The sequence below is a fragment of the Mycteria americana genome, chromosome 9 (genome assembly GCF_035582795.1).
Source record: "Mycteria americana isolate JAX WOST 10 ecotype Jacksonville Zoo and Gardens chromosome 9, USCA_MyAme_1.0, whole genome shotgun sequence".
NCBI classification, from domain to species: domain Eukaryota; kingdom Metazoa; phylum Chordata; class Aves; order Ciconiiformes; family Ciconiidae; genus Mycteria; species Mycteria americana.
This window is the reverse complement of record NC_134373.1, coordinates 18,273,269-18,289,821: the sequence shown is the minus strand read 5'-3', so window position 1 is coordinate 18,289,821 and position 16,553 is coordinate 18,273,269. Positions and strand designations below refer to the sequence as shown.

Sequence of the window (16,553 nt, the reverse complement as noted above, 5' to 3'; positions counted from 1 at the left end):
CTTGGGGAGGACCAACCCCACACACCAGTACATGCTGGGGCGTGACCGGCTGAAAGCAGCTTTGCAGAAGAGGACTTGGGCGTTGTGGTGGACACGAAGGTGAACATGAGCCAGCAATGTGCCCTTGTGGGAAAGAAGGCTAGTGGTATCCTGGGCTACATTAGGAGGAGTGTCACCAGCAGGACAAGGGAGATGACCCCCTCTGCTCAGGACTGGTGAGGCCACACCTGGAGTACCGTGTCTACCTCTGGGCTCCCCAGTACGAGAGAGACACGGACATACTGGGGAAAGTCCGGCAAAGGGCCACAAAGATGACTAAGGGACTGGAGCATCTCTCCTATGCAGAAAGGCTGAGAGAGCTGGGACTGTCTAGCCCAGGGAAGACTCAGTGCCATCTCATCACTGTGTATAAATAGCTGAAGGGATGGAATGAAGAAAATGGATCCAGACCCTTCTCAGTGGTGCCCAGTGACAGGACCAGAGGCAATGGGTACAAACTGAAACGCAGGAGGTTCCATCTGAACATCAGGAAACACTTTTTTACAGTGAGGGTGACCGAGCACTGGCGCAGGTTGCCCTGAGAGGTTGTGGAGCCTCCCTCCTTGGAGACACTCGAAGGCCGCCTGGACGTGGCCCGGGACAGCCGGCTCCAGGTAGCCCTGCCCGAGCAGGGGCCTGGCCCCGCTGAGCTCCGGAGGTTCCTCCGGTTCAGTGGCTCTGCGACACCGCCCCCGGCCGGGCGCTGCCAGGGCAGAGGGGCAGCGCGGGAGCGCCTCCCCTCGGCACCCACCCTCGATTCGTCCCTGCTTAGTCCTTCCCACCCGCCCGCGGCCGCTCCCGGGGCGCAGGTGCCTGTCTCCTCCAGGGTAGACCCACCGGTGCCCCGGACAGGCCAGGAGCCGCTCCTGCCGCACAGCCCCTCTCCCCCGGGAGCAGGGTACGCCGCGCAGGCCAGCTAAAGGCGACGCCGCCCTCGCCCCCAGGCCGGGCGCTGAAGCCCGGCGCGGGGCGGCCGCGGAGCCCCGCCCGCCGCAGGAGAGGCAGCGGCCCTGACTGGGCGCGGGGTAGGCGGGAGGGGCGCGGCCGGCGCGGAGGGGGAGGACATGTTGTCTCCCCGGCGGAAAGGGCGCTGCGGCCGTTCCTCGCCGGCCCCCGAGAAAAGCCAGCGGTCCCCGGCGGCCCGGGAGCCCGGCGGCCCCGCTATGGAGGAAGGCAGCGGCTTCCGCCTCTCGGCCGAGTGCCTGGACGAGCCGCCCAACAGCCGCGTCTTCGTGGTGCTGGGCAAGGACACCGGGGAGGCGCTGATCCGGGAGCGCTTCGCCCCCTTCGGGGACATCCAGAACATCTGGCTCCTGCGGGACAAGCGCACCAACGAGTCCCGCGGCATCGCCTTCATCAAGTTCGCCCGCAGCTCGCAGGCCTGCCGGGCCATGGAGGAGATGCACGGCCGCAGCCTGGTCCCCGACACCAAGCCCATTAAGGTACCGCCGCCGGGCCGCGCCGCCTCCTTCCTGCCGGGGAGCGGGGTCGGGGAAGAGCGAGCGGGGCCCGGCGGGGTGTCCCCCGCTCCCTTCCCAGCATGGCGGCCGCGGAGGGCGGCAGGCCTCGGCCGCTGCGCCCCGAGCTTGCCGCTTGAAGGTAGTGTTGGCCTATGTGGGGGCAACGGGAAGCCCCTGAGCGGGGGGCGGGCTGCGGGGACGGCCGGTGGCGGAGGCCCGCCGGGAGCAGCCCTGGAACACCCGCAGCGAAGCTGGCCGCCTCGCTTGGCGGCAGGCAGCGAGCCGCCATGGAGAGCGTCAAACCCGCTCCCGTGGCCTTCTCTCCACGCCTACTGGTGCTGATGTTGTCACCCTTTTGGGTCAAACCCGGGGCGGTTTCGGGCTGCGGGGCTTGCGGGCTTGGTGGTGCTCTTCAGGAGGAGCTACAGTGGGTCCCACCCTTGCCAGAAGTTCCCACGCGTGGCATAAGCTGCAACAGGCCTGGGGAAAATGCAGTACCTGGAAACTAGCTTAGGTTTTTTTGTTGTTTTTTTTTTTGTTTGTTTGTTTTTTTAAAACCTTGAGGGAATCTCTGAAATATTCTAAGTATATTTTAAGTGTTGTAAGCAAGATCAACGTGGATAAGTAGAACTGTCTTTGCAAGTATGTTTTATATTGGTTTTGTATCTTACGCACAGTTCTTTCAAAAGAGTTATGGGGTTTTTTAAATCTATGGAACTTGCTGGCAGCTTTCAACCTCTTGAATTGTTTTCATATTCCCCAAGTACCGAGAAGATATGAATGACTTTGAACAGTGAAAGAAGATTTCACGTGTTTCATTTGAAAAAGCAATTGAGTCAGTAAAATATTTTCTGAAGAACTTGTCATTAGGAGCCAGAAGATCAGAGTTGTATTCCTTACTCCCCTGCATGACTATTAGAAGAATAACTTAAGAGCTGTGTGAAATCTGTTGCTACTTTTGCATAAGAGGCTTACTTTGAAGGTTGTTTGTATTTTTCTTATTTGATTGTTTTGGGTGAGTTTGTTTATTTTTTGTGGGTTTTTTTGCCTGGTTGTCTTCTGGGATGCACTTCTGAAATGAAATTTATTTCAGTAATTAAAAAGGATTTTAGCAGTTACAGATGTGAGAAGTTATGATCCTTCATAGAGCACTAGACTTGCAGACTTCAGCCCCACTGAGCAGTGAACTGCAGTAGCAAGGTTTTAATAAGCTGCTAGGCTTTTTTGTTTGTTTGTTTGCTTGCTTATTTTTTGTTACTACTGCTATACTAGACCTGTTGCAGTAATGCATTTTTTGCTACCTCACATACCACCTGTAACATTGGCAGTGCTGCTGAACCAGGCTTTGATATTTCTGACCATTCTTCATTATCCCCAGTGAGAACTGCTGGCTTCTGTCCTGTTTGGGAAACCACTTGGGGTGTATTATATTTGCAGGTCTTTTGTCACAGATGCAGCTATGATCAGAGATGGTATTTTTTTCCATATTAGGAAAGCTAGCTTATGTGAAAGACAAATACAAAGACTTGTTAAAACAAACTTCTTTTTCTTACTTGTTAATATGTGGTTAAGACCCTTTGTCCAGTAGTTAATGTCTATCTAATTATTTCATTAGGTATTCATTGCACAGTCAAGAGCTTCTGGAAGCCACCGAGATGTTGAAGATGAGGAGCTTACACGAATCTTTGTTATGATACCAAAATCCTATACAGAGGAAGATCTGCGAGAGAAGTTCAAGGTACTGATTCACTGTTAATAGTTATTTTAAATTGCCTTTGTCTTAATTTATCAGAAGGGCTTAATGCATGGAACTTGAATGCATTTTCAATTATTGTAAATTAATATGCTTTTTAATTGTTCTAGATGTATGGAGACATTGAATATTGCAGCATTATTAAAAACAAGACTACTGGAGAAAGTAAAGGTTTGGGCTATGTGAGGTATTTAAAACCATCGCAAGCTGCCCGAGCAATTGAAGAGTGTGATCGAAGTAAGAATCTGACTGAATTCTCTCAAGTTTTTCACAATGAGTGTGTATCCCATTAATGTACCTTTAATTTTTAGTTTTGTTTGCAGGTAAATTATTTATGAAGTAAACACATCTTGAGACAAAGTTCTATTGCAAATAAAAAATAGTATTATTAACATTCATTGAGAACAGTCACCTGATTACATTCTTGCAGGACCAAACTGCAAGTAAGATCAGTGAAAAGAGTTTGGAAATGGATACAGAGTTTTCTTTCATGCACTATTATTGGCCTGTAATATAGGGCTTCATACACAGGAAAACCTCATTTTAATGTATCCCTGGGAATATGCATTTTTAATCAAATATATTTGATATAAAATGAATGTATATATAAAAATTTATTTGATAATCTGTAGGGATTCTGTTGTGATTACATTTATTTAAGAACAAATTCATCCTAATTGAAGTTGGGGGGGTGTGGGGTGTGTGTTTCCTGTTTGTTTTCATTTAATGTAATGATTAATCTGTTACAGAATGAAAGACTTCGTGTGCTTTATGACCAACCATTTGTCATTTATGCTCTAGTACCGAAAAGGTGTTAATGAATTTGAGTGAGTCTGGTGGAAGGCCACCAAGGTGATCAGGGGCTGAAGCACATGACTTATGAGGAGAGGTGGAGGGAACTGGGCTTGCTCATCCAGGAGAAGAAAGGCTTTTGGGCAAACCTAACAGGAGCCTTCCAGTCCAACCTCCTGTTCAATGTTCGCTTAATCACAAATATGAAACAACTTGGTGTGTGGGTGTGGTTGTTTTTTTGTTGTTCTTGTGTGAGGTTTGTTTTTTTTTTCTTTTTTATCCAGTAATATACATGGTGGATCTACATCATATCTATCATAAGTGGTTCTACAAAAATTATATTTGTGACAATTCTTGCATAGGAATATGAGTCTGAGATTACATAGCAGTTAAATTTTATTTCCTTTTTGCTGTGAAGTTAAAATGAAATTAGTTGGATAGCCTGAGAGTAATACCTATTTCTTTCATAAAAGCAAAACCTAGATCAGTGCAAAACATACATAAACTGCTGTTATAGCATGGAAGTTCAGGTAACTGCCTCTGGAGTGTCTCTGAATCCTGCTGAGTATCAACAGAATGGTTGAAGTTGGAAGGGACCTCTGGAGGTCATCTTGCCCAACCTCTCTGCTCAAGCAGGGTCACCTGGGCACTGTGGTTGCCCAGGACCGTGTCCAGACGGCTTTTCAATATCTCCAAGAATGGAGACTCTGCAACCTCTCTGGGCAAGTGTTCAGTCACCCTCACAGCAAGTAGGCTCTATTGTGCTTAACTTGTGCTAACTAGGAGTAGTTCTATGTGGAAGTTAACTTTCACACAATTATTATGGCAGACTTCAAGAGTTATAGATTAGTTATTTTCCTAAAGCCAGCACTTACTGGGTTTTCTGAATAGTGTGTTTCTAAATACAGTACTTGGAGAATGCAGATCTGGTCAGATAATTCAGGTATGCTGAGGTGTTGCTTTATGTGTGGTTGTTTCTTTCAGGCTACAGGGCCATTTTGGCTGAACCGAAAAATAAGTCATCTGAGTCTTTTGAACACGATTATTATAATAATAACACGAGGCAAGAACCAAGAGGAAATACACTTCCGTTTTGTAAGTCACAGCTTTTTATACGAAAAACGATTTCTAGCCTTGAGCATGGTCACAAGGTAAGAATGCAGTTTGGAAGAAGGGAAGCTAACAGAGGCATAGGTCAACACTTCAATAGTAGATTGGATGTTGGAGTTAGAAACAAGCCAGGCATTTTGTTTCTATATTTTTATGGCTTGCTTTGCTCTAGTTGGTCGATTATTTTGTGACCTGCATTGGTGAAATAAATGTGTTACCTTTAGTATATAATTGACTTAGATTACTTTTAAAAGTTCAATGAAAAATATGTATGAAATGAAGGCATGCTAGTGTGACGACTCGATTTATTTATTTTTATGTTGATTCTTGAGGTGGGCAGCCAGAGTTTTGTAGTTTTGAAAAAAATGAGAGCAGAATTCAAGAGTCAGTCTCCAAACGTCTGTCAGTGGTATCGCGGCTTCCCTTTATCCAAGAGCAGCTGTTCGCCCTCTTTGACCTAGTCCCAGGACTGGAATATTGTGATGTTCAGCGAGATCCTCATACCAATAGTGGTAAGTAAAAGTACAAAAAGATTTTTTTTTTCTTCTTCTTCTTTCTATGAAGGGGATACCTTTTAATTGTACTGCAATTCATTGTATTGCAAAATACAGTACACTTGTTGGAAAGAATTAATGTTTTATGTATCAATGGTTGCTGCTATCACTGATGCATGAACCCAAGAATTCAGTTTTGTTTGAACCCCTGTTTACAGATAGCCTTAAATACCTTTATTTTCAGATAATAGAATTTCAAGAAGGACAGAATCAAAACCATGAGAAGTGTTTTTTGGTCAAATTAAGTTAATAGTTTTGGGCAGAATAAACGGAGAAAAAGTTTCAAAAATTATTAGACATCTAGTTTAAATCTTCTCTAAAAAGATCTTTTGAGTTTTCATCTTGAAATGAGGGTGGTGGTGGTGGTGTGTCTGTGTGTAGAAACTGACATGAGTAAACTGGATTAAATTATTCCAAAACAAATCATGTTTCGTATTGGAAGGGTCATTTTGGTTTCAGTCTTCTTGTTTTGCTGTTGCTGAGAAAAATGTGGAAGAGGTCTCTTCTCCAAGAAGCTTGAAATAGAAATGGTACAGAGAGTTAAAATGTAACTTTACAGTACTTGAGATTCACTGTTGATGGGCTAACTACATTTTAAAATGAAACTGTATATGTGTTTGTTTCTAATTCAGGGTTAGAGAAGAAGACATGTTTTCACTTGTGTTGCTTTATTACCAGCTTTTCAAGTTAGCATAAATATAGCTGATCAGTCACTAGTTAATTCCACTGAAGTTTTCTTCACAAATACTACTGATGTTGCTATTAAGTAACATAATGTGTGGTAAAAAGACTTAAGAATTTTATATTATCCATGAGTAATGTGCAGTTTAATCATATAGCTTTATAGGAGTGTAGTTTGTTCTTAGGATTTACCCATATCATACTGAAACTGTGTGCACTGTATTTGTAGGGTACGCTGTGATTCAGTACAGTACTGCTGCGTCAGCTATATATGCCAAGTATAAATTACACGGTTTTGAGTATCCTCCTGGAAATCGATTAACTGTCATTTTCCTCGAAGATGGGAGTGATAGCTCAGAGTAAGTACCAATACATAGAGATAGAAGGTTTTAAGTTGTGTTCTGGAGAGCAAAATTTAAAATAAATAAAAATATTTTTAACATAAGAAGTAACAGCAATGTCACTGTGATCTTGTTTCATACTTGTAGATAGTATTTTGTGAAATTTAAGTGTGTTGGGTGTGGGTTTTTTTGAATGGTTTAGAATAAGCCTTTTGAAACTTACTAGTCTTTGATAAAGAAAAGATTAAAATATATATTCTTAAGATACATTGGAAAATCTTGGATTTGGCAAGAATCTTTGTAAATGTCTCTGTAATATGTAACAAGGCTGGAATGTCTTTTTGATGAGGTTTTTGTATTAAAAACAGATTTATCTGTTTGATCTCTTGGTTGTGTTTGCAGTACTGCAAATAGCAGCCTTGTGAAGCACATATGTAGAGTAAAACTGTTGGGTGCTGAGGATCTGATATCCCCACTGTATGGGGATCGTCAGGTTTTACTTTGACCATCTCTAATCCGTTCCTGTGATTTGAATGCCCATTACAAGTTGGAGCGGCTTAGGTACACTCCTGCACTGAATATTTTGGCTGAGTTTCATCCTAAAGGAATCTAGTTCATGTCAAACCTGTTCTGTGGTATGAACAAGGACAATAAGGAGGGACAATGGGGGGATTCGCTTCAGAAGTGCATGCCTGATCTAAACTAAAAAAAAAAAAAAATTAATTGCAACCACCCTTCTTGCAAACAATTTATTTCATTCTTCAATAATTCCTACTATTTCATGGTCCTACAACGCAGGCTGTGAATCTATGCAAAAAGTGCAACTGCTTTTTCTTATTTCACAATAGAACAAAGAAAAATTACTGCAAAATGAGAGCTGGAGGTAAACTTTCTGTGATAATATTCTGAGTTCTGAATTGAATCTCTGTGCCTGTTATTGAAACAGGTGACATTTTCTGTCCCTTCTGCCTTTTAGGCACGTTTCACAAAATGTAGTGGGCTCTATAGACTTAATTTTAAATTTTTTTTTCTCCTAGAGTATTTAAAAAAAAGCAAAGAAGAGTTTTGTATCTCTGTGTAGAAATGTATGAGTGTTATCAGTGAGTTGCAGCTAGCATGCCTACTTCCAGATCATGTCCAGAGTGTCACGAAAGCCTGACTTGATTTTCGTTATTTACCTGAATTTACAGATTTCCAGAGATACTTTCAGATGTGCATTAAAACTTATTTTCTCTTGCTGAATTTAAGATTACTGTAACTTAGAACTTTCTTTAAACTAGTTTATTATCACTTCTGCTTGCAGCCTCATCAGAAAAATGGCAACACAGCTGGTAACAGCACATGTGTCATCAGTGTTGCGGAATAACAACGCAATTGTTCAGCAGTATAGGACGCCTCCTGTAAGTTAATATAATGGATACTATTAATATTCTTCTGAATTGTTGTAAGAAACTTCAGATATGTCAGTAAAGAACACTGCTCACTTCCTTCTGTAAGTGTTTTGGATACTACATTTTTAAGATGTACCTCTGGTTGGTTTGTACATTTTTATTCCCTGCAAAGGTGTCTGACCTTACTTGGATTTATTGTCCAATTTAATGAAATAACCAAAGTAAATTAATTAAGATGAGAACTGGTAAAGCCTGTTTATGTCCTGTGATAGGAACAAAAAATGTAAATAAGGTAAACTTATTTTTTCGCCCCCATTGGTTAATTTATACTTGCATTTTTTTCCCCTGTTTCAGCAGGCATTTGGAGGAACTTCTGGCTCACAGTTACTTCAGCCCCAAACAGATGCCATACTTCCACCACACAAAAAAAAAGTTCCACCTGACACTTCTGTGAAGGAAAGGCTTTTCATACTTTTTCATCCCCATCCTTTACCTGTAAATGTATTGGAGGATGTGTTCTGGTAAGACTCCATTTACAAATAAGTGTTCTCTAACCAAAAAAATAACCATGAAGTATTTAAAATAAATGTTGAAAATGAAAAACGATAGTCATCATGAAAACTCTTTCCAGAAAAGACAGTGCACAGTGATCAATAAGTAGTAAGTGATCAATAGGTAACAGTTGCTTTTTGAAAAAAGAGTGTAGTGGAATTCACCTTGAAGCATAGATGCAATGTCATCAGTACAGCAACTTTATTATTGATTAACATAATCTGTAGTAAAATGTCTAGTCTCTTAACATTTTTTAACCAAAAAATGTGGTACTTCTGGTTCTTATAGCCTGATTTATTTGGCATTTTCTTGTACATATTTCTATTAGGAATTTAAGTATTTGGATACATTTCCACAGTAACTTAAGAGAGTAAGTACAGGAAGTTGTTTTTCTGATATATCTTGAGACATTTTGATGATTTGCATCTTATTGACAGTATTTCAACCGTCCTTTCACACTACGTCCCTATGAGGAACAAGGACATGAGAGACAATTTTTGCCATCTTTAAAACAATCTATAGTTCAGCTATTCTTTTATAGTATTTTATAGTATTTATTTTTAGTATACTCTTGAAAAAAAAGACATTTCCCTTTTCTAATAGCTGGCATTTGCAATAAATCTTTGGAAAGCCAAAATATTTTCAAAGCACCAGGAGAGGAAAAGAAACAGTATGCACTTGTGTGGAATTTAAAACTGTACCTATTTGATGTACTGGATTTTCTTAATCAGGTGCTAGAGAAGAAAAAGGCTATACACCCTGGTCTTGACACTTGTATAACTTCAGTATGAAGCAAGCAGACTTTTTTTTTTAATTATTATTTATTTATTTAAAATGTTTTTTAAGGAACTGTCTAGGAATATCCTGAGGACTTGGAAATCTGGGTTTTTCTGTAAAGCTTTAGCGCTTGCTTTCTAAGTCATTTCAGTGAGACCTTTTCAAAGGTGAATCACAACTGAGCAGGTTCATTTAAGTGAGATGCAAGTTTAGCCTCTGAATTACCTGCTGGTCTGCGTGTGTGTGTACTTTTTGGTTTGTTTGGGGGTTTTGTTGTTTTGTTTTTGTGGGGTTTTTTTGAGTGCCATTTAGTGTTTGGGGACTATGGTATTGACTAGCTTTACATATTCTTTTAAATAAGAGATAAATCACTGGTGCTTGCAGTTCTATTGTAATATTCCATAGAAAACATTGCCTATGAACTTTTGGTTTTATTTCTATTCCTGCCTGGAATTCTAGAGAAGGGAATATGAAAATTGGGAGTTTTGGAAGAGGGCAGCACAAAAAATTATAGCATACATATGAGAATGTAATTTTTGCAGCTACCAAATCATATATACTTCAGATTGGGTAATAGGTATCTATATGGCAGCAAAACCTGTAAATTCTTTTTTTTTTTTTTTTTTCCTTTTTTTTTTTTTCTTCACCCCCCCTTCTCCCCCCCAGTCGTTTTGGACACTTGATAAAAGTTTACCTTGTGGCTGGAAAAAATGTGGGCTATGCAAAATTTGCAGACAGAGCAAGTGCCAGTGATGCCATAACTGCGTTACATGGCAAGATTGTGAACGGTGTCAGGCTTAAAGTAAGGTTGGCAGACTCACCTACAGAAGAATCTAACAAACGTCAGAGAACTTACTGAGCAGGTGAGTACCCAGTCTGAGCTGTTACTTAAACTGAAGTTCAACTACTTGAAATAGCAATAGGCAAAGTATTTTAAAGTTAGATATGAACATGCAATGATAAACTTTAAATCTATTTTTAGCTAACAACTTGAAATTTAATTTGTGATATATGTGTGTGTATACATATATATGTATATATGGGTGTGTGTATGCTTATATATGCACACATACACTTTATTTTAGTAAAAATCTATTTTTATAGTTTTTGAACAAATATGAACCAGTTGATTAACAACAATCTGGATGTTCATAGAAATATTCACTTGATGTACATAAGAGTATCAGTTAACATTGAAAAGAGTATGCAAAAATAAACAATGGAACTGAGATCAGCTTGTGTGTGTCTTTCTTTCATTAAAAACACATGGCCTCACAATGGTGTTGCATAAAGATGCAGAGTTTAGTCCTTGAAGGGCAGAGGAGGGAAGGGGTAAATAAAAAAGGACATGGGAAGGACAGGGAAGGTTGCCAGGTGAAACCAAAGGTTTGGGATATTTGGGTCATCTGGACTCTCAGAAATCAGGTGTAGCTGGAATGTGTGATAGTAAAGAAAATATTGCAGAGCCTGTTGTGGTGGGATTGAGGTGTATGTTTAAGATTATTAGTTTGAGAATGTATTGGTTGATGCTTATGGCCTATGAAAGCTGGCTAAGCTCCTAGAGAGGTTTTATAGACTTCAGGGACCAAAACTCATTTGTCCTTTTAAAACATTGGTTTGATACGAATGATATAATTTTTAAATTTTATTTTAATTTTTTTTAATATTAGGACTCTTACCAAAAGAGAAATATAGTTGGGGGAGGAAAGGCTAAGCCTTGTCTTCTACAAAATAACTCCCAAATATTACTGTAGCTTCCAAATAATTTCAGTAGCCATATTATCTTTATAGGGGACATGCAATTTTGCTTTAACTCATTCAGAAAACTTCACATGAAATCCTGACTCTCTTCGCATCAATATTTTACTTCTAAGCTTCACTCCTTGTACCTGTCTTTGTGTAGATACTCTTTGTGACCCGGGAGTTGTGAAGACCAAAAAAGATTTTGCCCACAGTGTTCTTTTCCTCTTTTTTTCCTGAGGACTTTCATGTTGTTCTTTTGATAAGCAGCAGTTACTAAAGGTGACCTTAGTCTTTATACACAACTTGCTTTTTAAAAAAATGGATTTCTAGCATTCTTTGCTGCATTGAATTATAGCTAAAACTCATTTGAAACTTCTCATCAGCAGCTCTAGTGAATGTAATTTTAAGTAACTTGTACCCATGCTCTTATCTTTGTACAAAGGTTTTGTTTGTTTTTAATGTGACGCTTACTTCCAATAATAAAAGGCCAGCCTCTTGGTCACTACAGGAAAAACTATGATGTAAAGTGTAATGTAATACCAGGTCTGCCTTGACTACTTTTTACTAGAAAAGTGTAGATATGATATGCATCCAACATTAGACAGATGATTTGTCCTTACCTTTTCTTTCTTTGTTTTGAAGAAAGATAAGAGTGAGAAGACTGGGAGGTTCTCTTCTGATTGTCAATCTAAAACTGATTTTTTTTAATCACAAACACACATGTGCACACATACACAAGCACACATTTTTCCAGTGTGATTTTTGAGAAGATTCTTTAAGGTCTCCAGCTGACAAACGGTGAAGCTCGTCACCAAATGGGATTTTCAAAAGGCTAAAACTGACTTCATATTTCAAACTATGTTCAAAAATTCTAATATATACCTATTATTGACTACTTAGAAACCTGAACTCCCTTATAAGGTGAGGGTAAGACATACACATTTGCTGTTGTGCCATTCTACCTAATTAGAAAACTGGAGAAATAAGGTCATATTTGAAGAATAATGTTTTTACACATGCAAAATTACAGCAGAGCTCTTTGTCCTCTCCTAGGTTTTTGCATTTCTGTAAATTTTCAAATAATAAAGAGTACTAGGTTTAGTTTGTTCAAAGACGGACACCTAAATCTGTCTTGGACAGATTACCTGTAATTCTGGTGCAAATGACTGCTGAGTACTTCCCCTCTGCCTTTCATCTGCTGTGTCCGCGCAATAACACAGGTAGAAGAGCTTTCTAAATTTACTGTGTTACATCTTGTTACATCCTGTACGTCATGTTCCTGATTCTGAGTCTCTTAGCAGGTTGTCTTAGCATCTATCTCTTCTTAGGACAGACAGACAAAATTACTGGCTCTCTTTTTGTCCATTAGCCAGGTTCTCGAATTCAAACAAAATGATATATAAAAAGAAAGATTCCATCTGTGCTCCTCTTTAAAAGGGCTTGCCCATTTAAATCAAGCTTATCACTGTGTGACTCTGGACTGACTGACAAACAAGTTTTGCAGTAGTATAGAGGCTTATATTTTGCTTTCAATTAAAGCTTTAAATTGTGCATGTGAAAGGGGATGGAATTCTCTCTACCTCTGAAATAGTACTAATTTTTTTTTTTTTTTAGGATGTGAGAATATTAACTTTTGTTCTTTTTGAATTTTAGCTGGAGGAAGTAGTCTTAAGCTAAAACTTCAGTGAGTTTTCACTTAAGGAGAAGTCATTGCCTCTTAAAAAAAAAAAATCCTTTCTAAAGTCCTGTTGTATGGCTTGCCTTTGATCTCTAACACGATGACTGGATTTCTGCAATAGTCCTTTCTATGCAAGGTTCTCTGATTAAAGTCCATGATAAGATCTGTGAATTCAATATAATCTATAAGAAAATAAATTTAATTGACTAATTCAATTTAAATATTTATCATTTCAACACAGCTTTTATCTGACTTTTTGAAGTTTTTTCCACAATAATATTTTTCTTACGTAAATAATCTTTTAAAATATAATTTACAAAATTGTTTCTTAAAAAAATGTTTTATGGTAATGGTATGCTACTGATAATGCTCTTGCAATGTAAACTTCTGATCATAAGAACATTCTATTATCTTACAACAACCTTTGTTTATCAGGAGAATTTGAATACATGTGTATTAATATTCTAAACTAATCCATGTAATGAATTTTGCAGGCTCTGGCTCTCCTACAAGTCAATGAAAATTCAGTTGTTTATATGACTAGTTAAAAGTAGCAGAGAAATGATGGAAATACAGACCAATATGGTTCTCTTAACTACTTTATGTTCTAATGTAAGTTTTGTTTGGGTTTTTTTTGGGAGTGAGATTCTCCCCTCTTATGCTAAGTAAGTATTAATGGTTGAAATAATCACTTTAAACCATCTTGCTTTGAGTCGGTGTAGGCTTGAGAAGACAACTACAGTGTCTACTTCTAGGCAGTTGCTAAAAGCAGACACTATCTTAATGTTCTTGGGGTTGACCAGCTTGTGCTCCTCTACTCAGGTTTTTGCATTGCTTTGAGTATTTTGTGTGAAGCTCTCTGCAATTGTCTGATGCCTGTTGTGTAAATTATATCACTCAAAAATAGAAGAGGAAGGAAAGAATTTGGTATCTTTCAGAAGAATGTATTGTGGAATTCCGATTAATCTCTTCGTTGCAACCTAGTAGTTCTATTTAAATACCACCACCACCAAAAAAACCCAAACCCAAACCCAAAACACCCCACAAACCAAAAAAAAAGCCCCAAACCCCACCCCAAACACTTTTCACAAAGCTTTCAAGTAGTCCTTAGAAAGCAGAGCTTCTAACTAGCACTATATTAGAAATGCAAAACACAGATATCTAGGGCTGGATTCTGTGGCTCTTAATAATCATTGCTGATGGGCTTTAACCCACAGCAAATGGATTAATTGCATTTTTCCCCTTCTGAAAATGTTTGGTGGTGTTTTTTGTAATTAGTTAGTTAGTTACTAAGTTGAAAAACATTTATTCTGTCATGAAATACTTTGTTATTGTTGTCTTTTATTATCCTTGTCCTGAAGAAGTCCTGCATCGCTGATTTGATTTGCATTCAGTTTTTTAGTTAAAACTTTATTAAAATCCTGAAGTTTAACATGTATATTTATAATGATTTATTTCTGTGCAAAAATGTTTTAAGAAAAGTAATTGTATCATAGTTGAAATATAGTCCGGTATTAAAAAAAAAAAAAGTTAACTATATTTTGTATCAACAGTATACTGCAGAAAAATTGCTGGCTTTCACGCACTGCTCAGAAAAAGAGGTACTTCTTTAAATGCTAGAGAAGCATATATAAAATGTTAATATTATTCTTCTAAATATATTAAAAGCCTTATTTATATGCTGTTGTAACAATTATGTTTTATATATATTTTAAAGTAGATATGTTGCTTTTTGATACTATTTTTGTACTTCTGTTTTTTCTACAGAAACTAAATAATGACATGACCCTCAGCTAGCTGACTGACTGACTGAAAACGTGACTAGACATGGTTCCTGTGGACAGTGACAGCTTTTTTTTTTTTTCTTTTTTAATTGTTACTTAGTTGATCTCTCTCTCTATATATGGTACTTTCTGGTTTTGAAAATGCAGACATGCAGTTTTGAAAATTATCTAGGCATTAAAAATTGTAAACTGGTGGTTGTTCTTGTAGTAGTCTATAATCGTGTATTACAGAAATCTCTCTCTTGTGTTTAACTGAATTCCTCCTCTAAGATGGAAATTACAATGATGGGGGAAATAAAGAAGTCAGCATTTTGTGGCTTGACTGCTTAGTTGGTAATGATTCAGGTTATAACTGTTAAAATAGAAGACACTTCTCATGATCCAAATTGCATTGAAAACTGAAGTACAGCAGTAAATTCAAAGAAAATGAAATAACTGTTTCAAAAACTGCTAGCAAACCTGACAGTATTAAGCTGGATTTAAGAAAATAGCTGTAATCAAGAAAATGATTCAAGTACATTCTTAAATATTTTGTCGATTTGGGCCAAAAGTATTCATTATGCTTTTTATGCTGTTTAATGAAAAGGACATTTGACTGTGGGTCAGACTACCAGAGCTGCTTACATTTATCCTTTCTTATCCTGAGGTCTTTTGGTTATAACTGTGGGGAAAGTATGGAGTCTAGGGGTGGGTTTTTTGTTTTGAGGAGTTGGGGTTTTTGGGTCTTTTGTTTTACGAGTTTTTTTAAAAAAGGTTTCAATACATACGTTGTTTAAGTAAGAACTGGACAATTCAGCATTTCAGCAGGATGAAGAGGATTTCAGCATTGATGAAGAGTAAATGAAGATAGTTCAAATAAGTATGTGCACAGATAGTTTTCAAATGCCAAATACTTTTCTTGTATTCCTGAATACTACTTGTTGAATTGAAAATATCCTGGTTATTAAAATAATTTATACAGATAAAATTGATAAATTCTAGTTGTATGCACACTGGTGGACAAGCATGCTCTCGGATGCATCCTGCTTCCCAGCATCTCCAGTCCTGCTCCCTTGATCACTGGTGTGGGGAGAGACGGTGGAGCATCCTGTAACTTCCTCTGGCTCCGAGCACCTTCAGAAATATTTCCTTCCAAGAAAGCCCTAGCCCACGGGAAACCAGGGGTGAAAATGCAGGTCTTACTCCCTTAGTTACCAGGCACAGGATAGTGAACTGGGTTTCAGATAGATAAGGCCAGTGCATACAATTTTAATGTGATGGGAGAGTTATTTATATTGATAAGGGGGGGATGGGTCACAGGGGAGACAGAGTGAATGACAGCCCATCGTAGATCTGGATAGCGGGGTTTATTTAAGAACCAACAAGATCTCAGCTTTTATCCTACCTTATAATTTAATGCACTTGTCTGCTTTTCTCCCCTCCCTGCCAGCAGCGTTAGGTTCACGTAGCCTCAGATTCTCTTCCCAGCAGGGAGATCGCTGCTGTCAGGAGGGTTGGGCGGAAAGTGGCATTTGTGCTGTGCAGTGACTCTCGGTCACCAGCCTCGGGTCCCACTGGCCAGTGTCCCTGGGCAGCCTTTGACATTTGTTTCTGTGCAGCTTGCTGAGCTCCAGGATCATCTCCCCTTCCACGATCTTCACCTTCTGCTTCTCCAGCTCCTTATTCTTTCCAAGAACATTACTTCTTACCAGGAAACCTTCCTTGCAGCCTCCTTTCTGGTGCTCCAAGCCCCTGACTTTCCCAATCTCAGCAGTGAATGTGCAGAAGCACAGCAACTTATAATTAGTGGTTTTGTCTTGTGTCTTTCTATTAATTTAAGCTATGTTTTTACCTACAACAGATGGTCTCCTTTTCTTGTTTTGTTTTTCAAAGAGGAGGAGGAAATGAGAAGGTATTGG

General features: G+C 39.2%; 1 protein-coding gene across 7 annotated transcripts; it reads left to right on the top strand.

The window, feature by feature from the left end:
- Positions 1-1,045: 1,045 nt before the first annotated feature.
- On the top strand, positions 1,046-15,611 carry RBM45 (RNA binding motif protein 45). Of its 7 annotated transcripts, none has more exons than XR_012777112.1 (12): positions 1,047-1,481; positions 3,115-3,237; positions 3,363-3,489; positions 5,029-5,139; positions 5,487-5,666; positions 6,619-6,748; positions 8,034-8,130; positions 8,476-8,642; positions 10,117-10,313; positions 13,517-13,536; positions 14,425-14,472; positions 14,639-15,611. XR_012777112.1 is itself a non-coding variant. In XM_075511916.1 (10 exons), the coding sequence occupies exons 1-9, from the start codon at positions 1,104-1,106 to the stop codon at positions 10,307-10,309; spliced, it is 1,503 nt and encodes a 500-aa protein (XP_075368031.1). In that variant the 5' UTR covers positions 1,046-1,103; the 3' UTR covers positions 10,310-10,313; positions 14,639-15,611. The 7 variants fall into 7 exon arrangements, 4 of the variants coding, with proteins under 4 accessions (XP_075368031.1, XP_075368030.1, XP_075368029.1 ...); XR_012777113.1 differs by lacking the exon at positions 13,517-13,536 and adding an exon at positions 13,366-13,483; XR_012777111.1 differs by lacking the exon at positions 13,517-13,536 and having other exon boundaries at positions 1,048-1,481.
- Positions 15,612-16,553: the final 942 nt, after the last annotated feature.

What these genes read in the sequence shown, in the direction of transcription:
- RBM45 (XM_075511912.1), top strand. Translation starts at nt 1,104, where the DNA reads ATGTTGTCTCCCCGGCGGAAAGGGCGCTGCGGCCGTTCCTCGCCGGCC. An exon ending in CCGACACCAAGCCCATTAAG is followed by an intron (nt 1,482 to 3,114) that starts GTACCGCCGCCG and finishes TTATTTCATTAG; the next exon opens with GTATTCATTGCACAGTCAAG. An exon ending in ATCTGCGAGAGAAGTTCAAG is followed by an intron (nt 3,238 to 3,362) that starts GTACTGATTCAC and finishes TAATTGTTCTAG; the next exon opens with ATGTATGGAGACATTGAATA.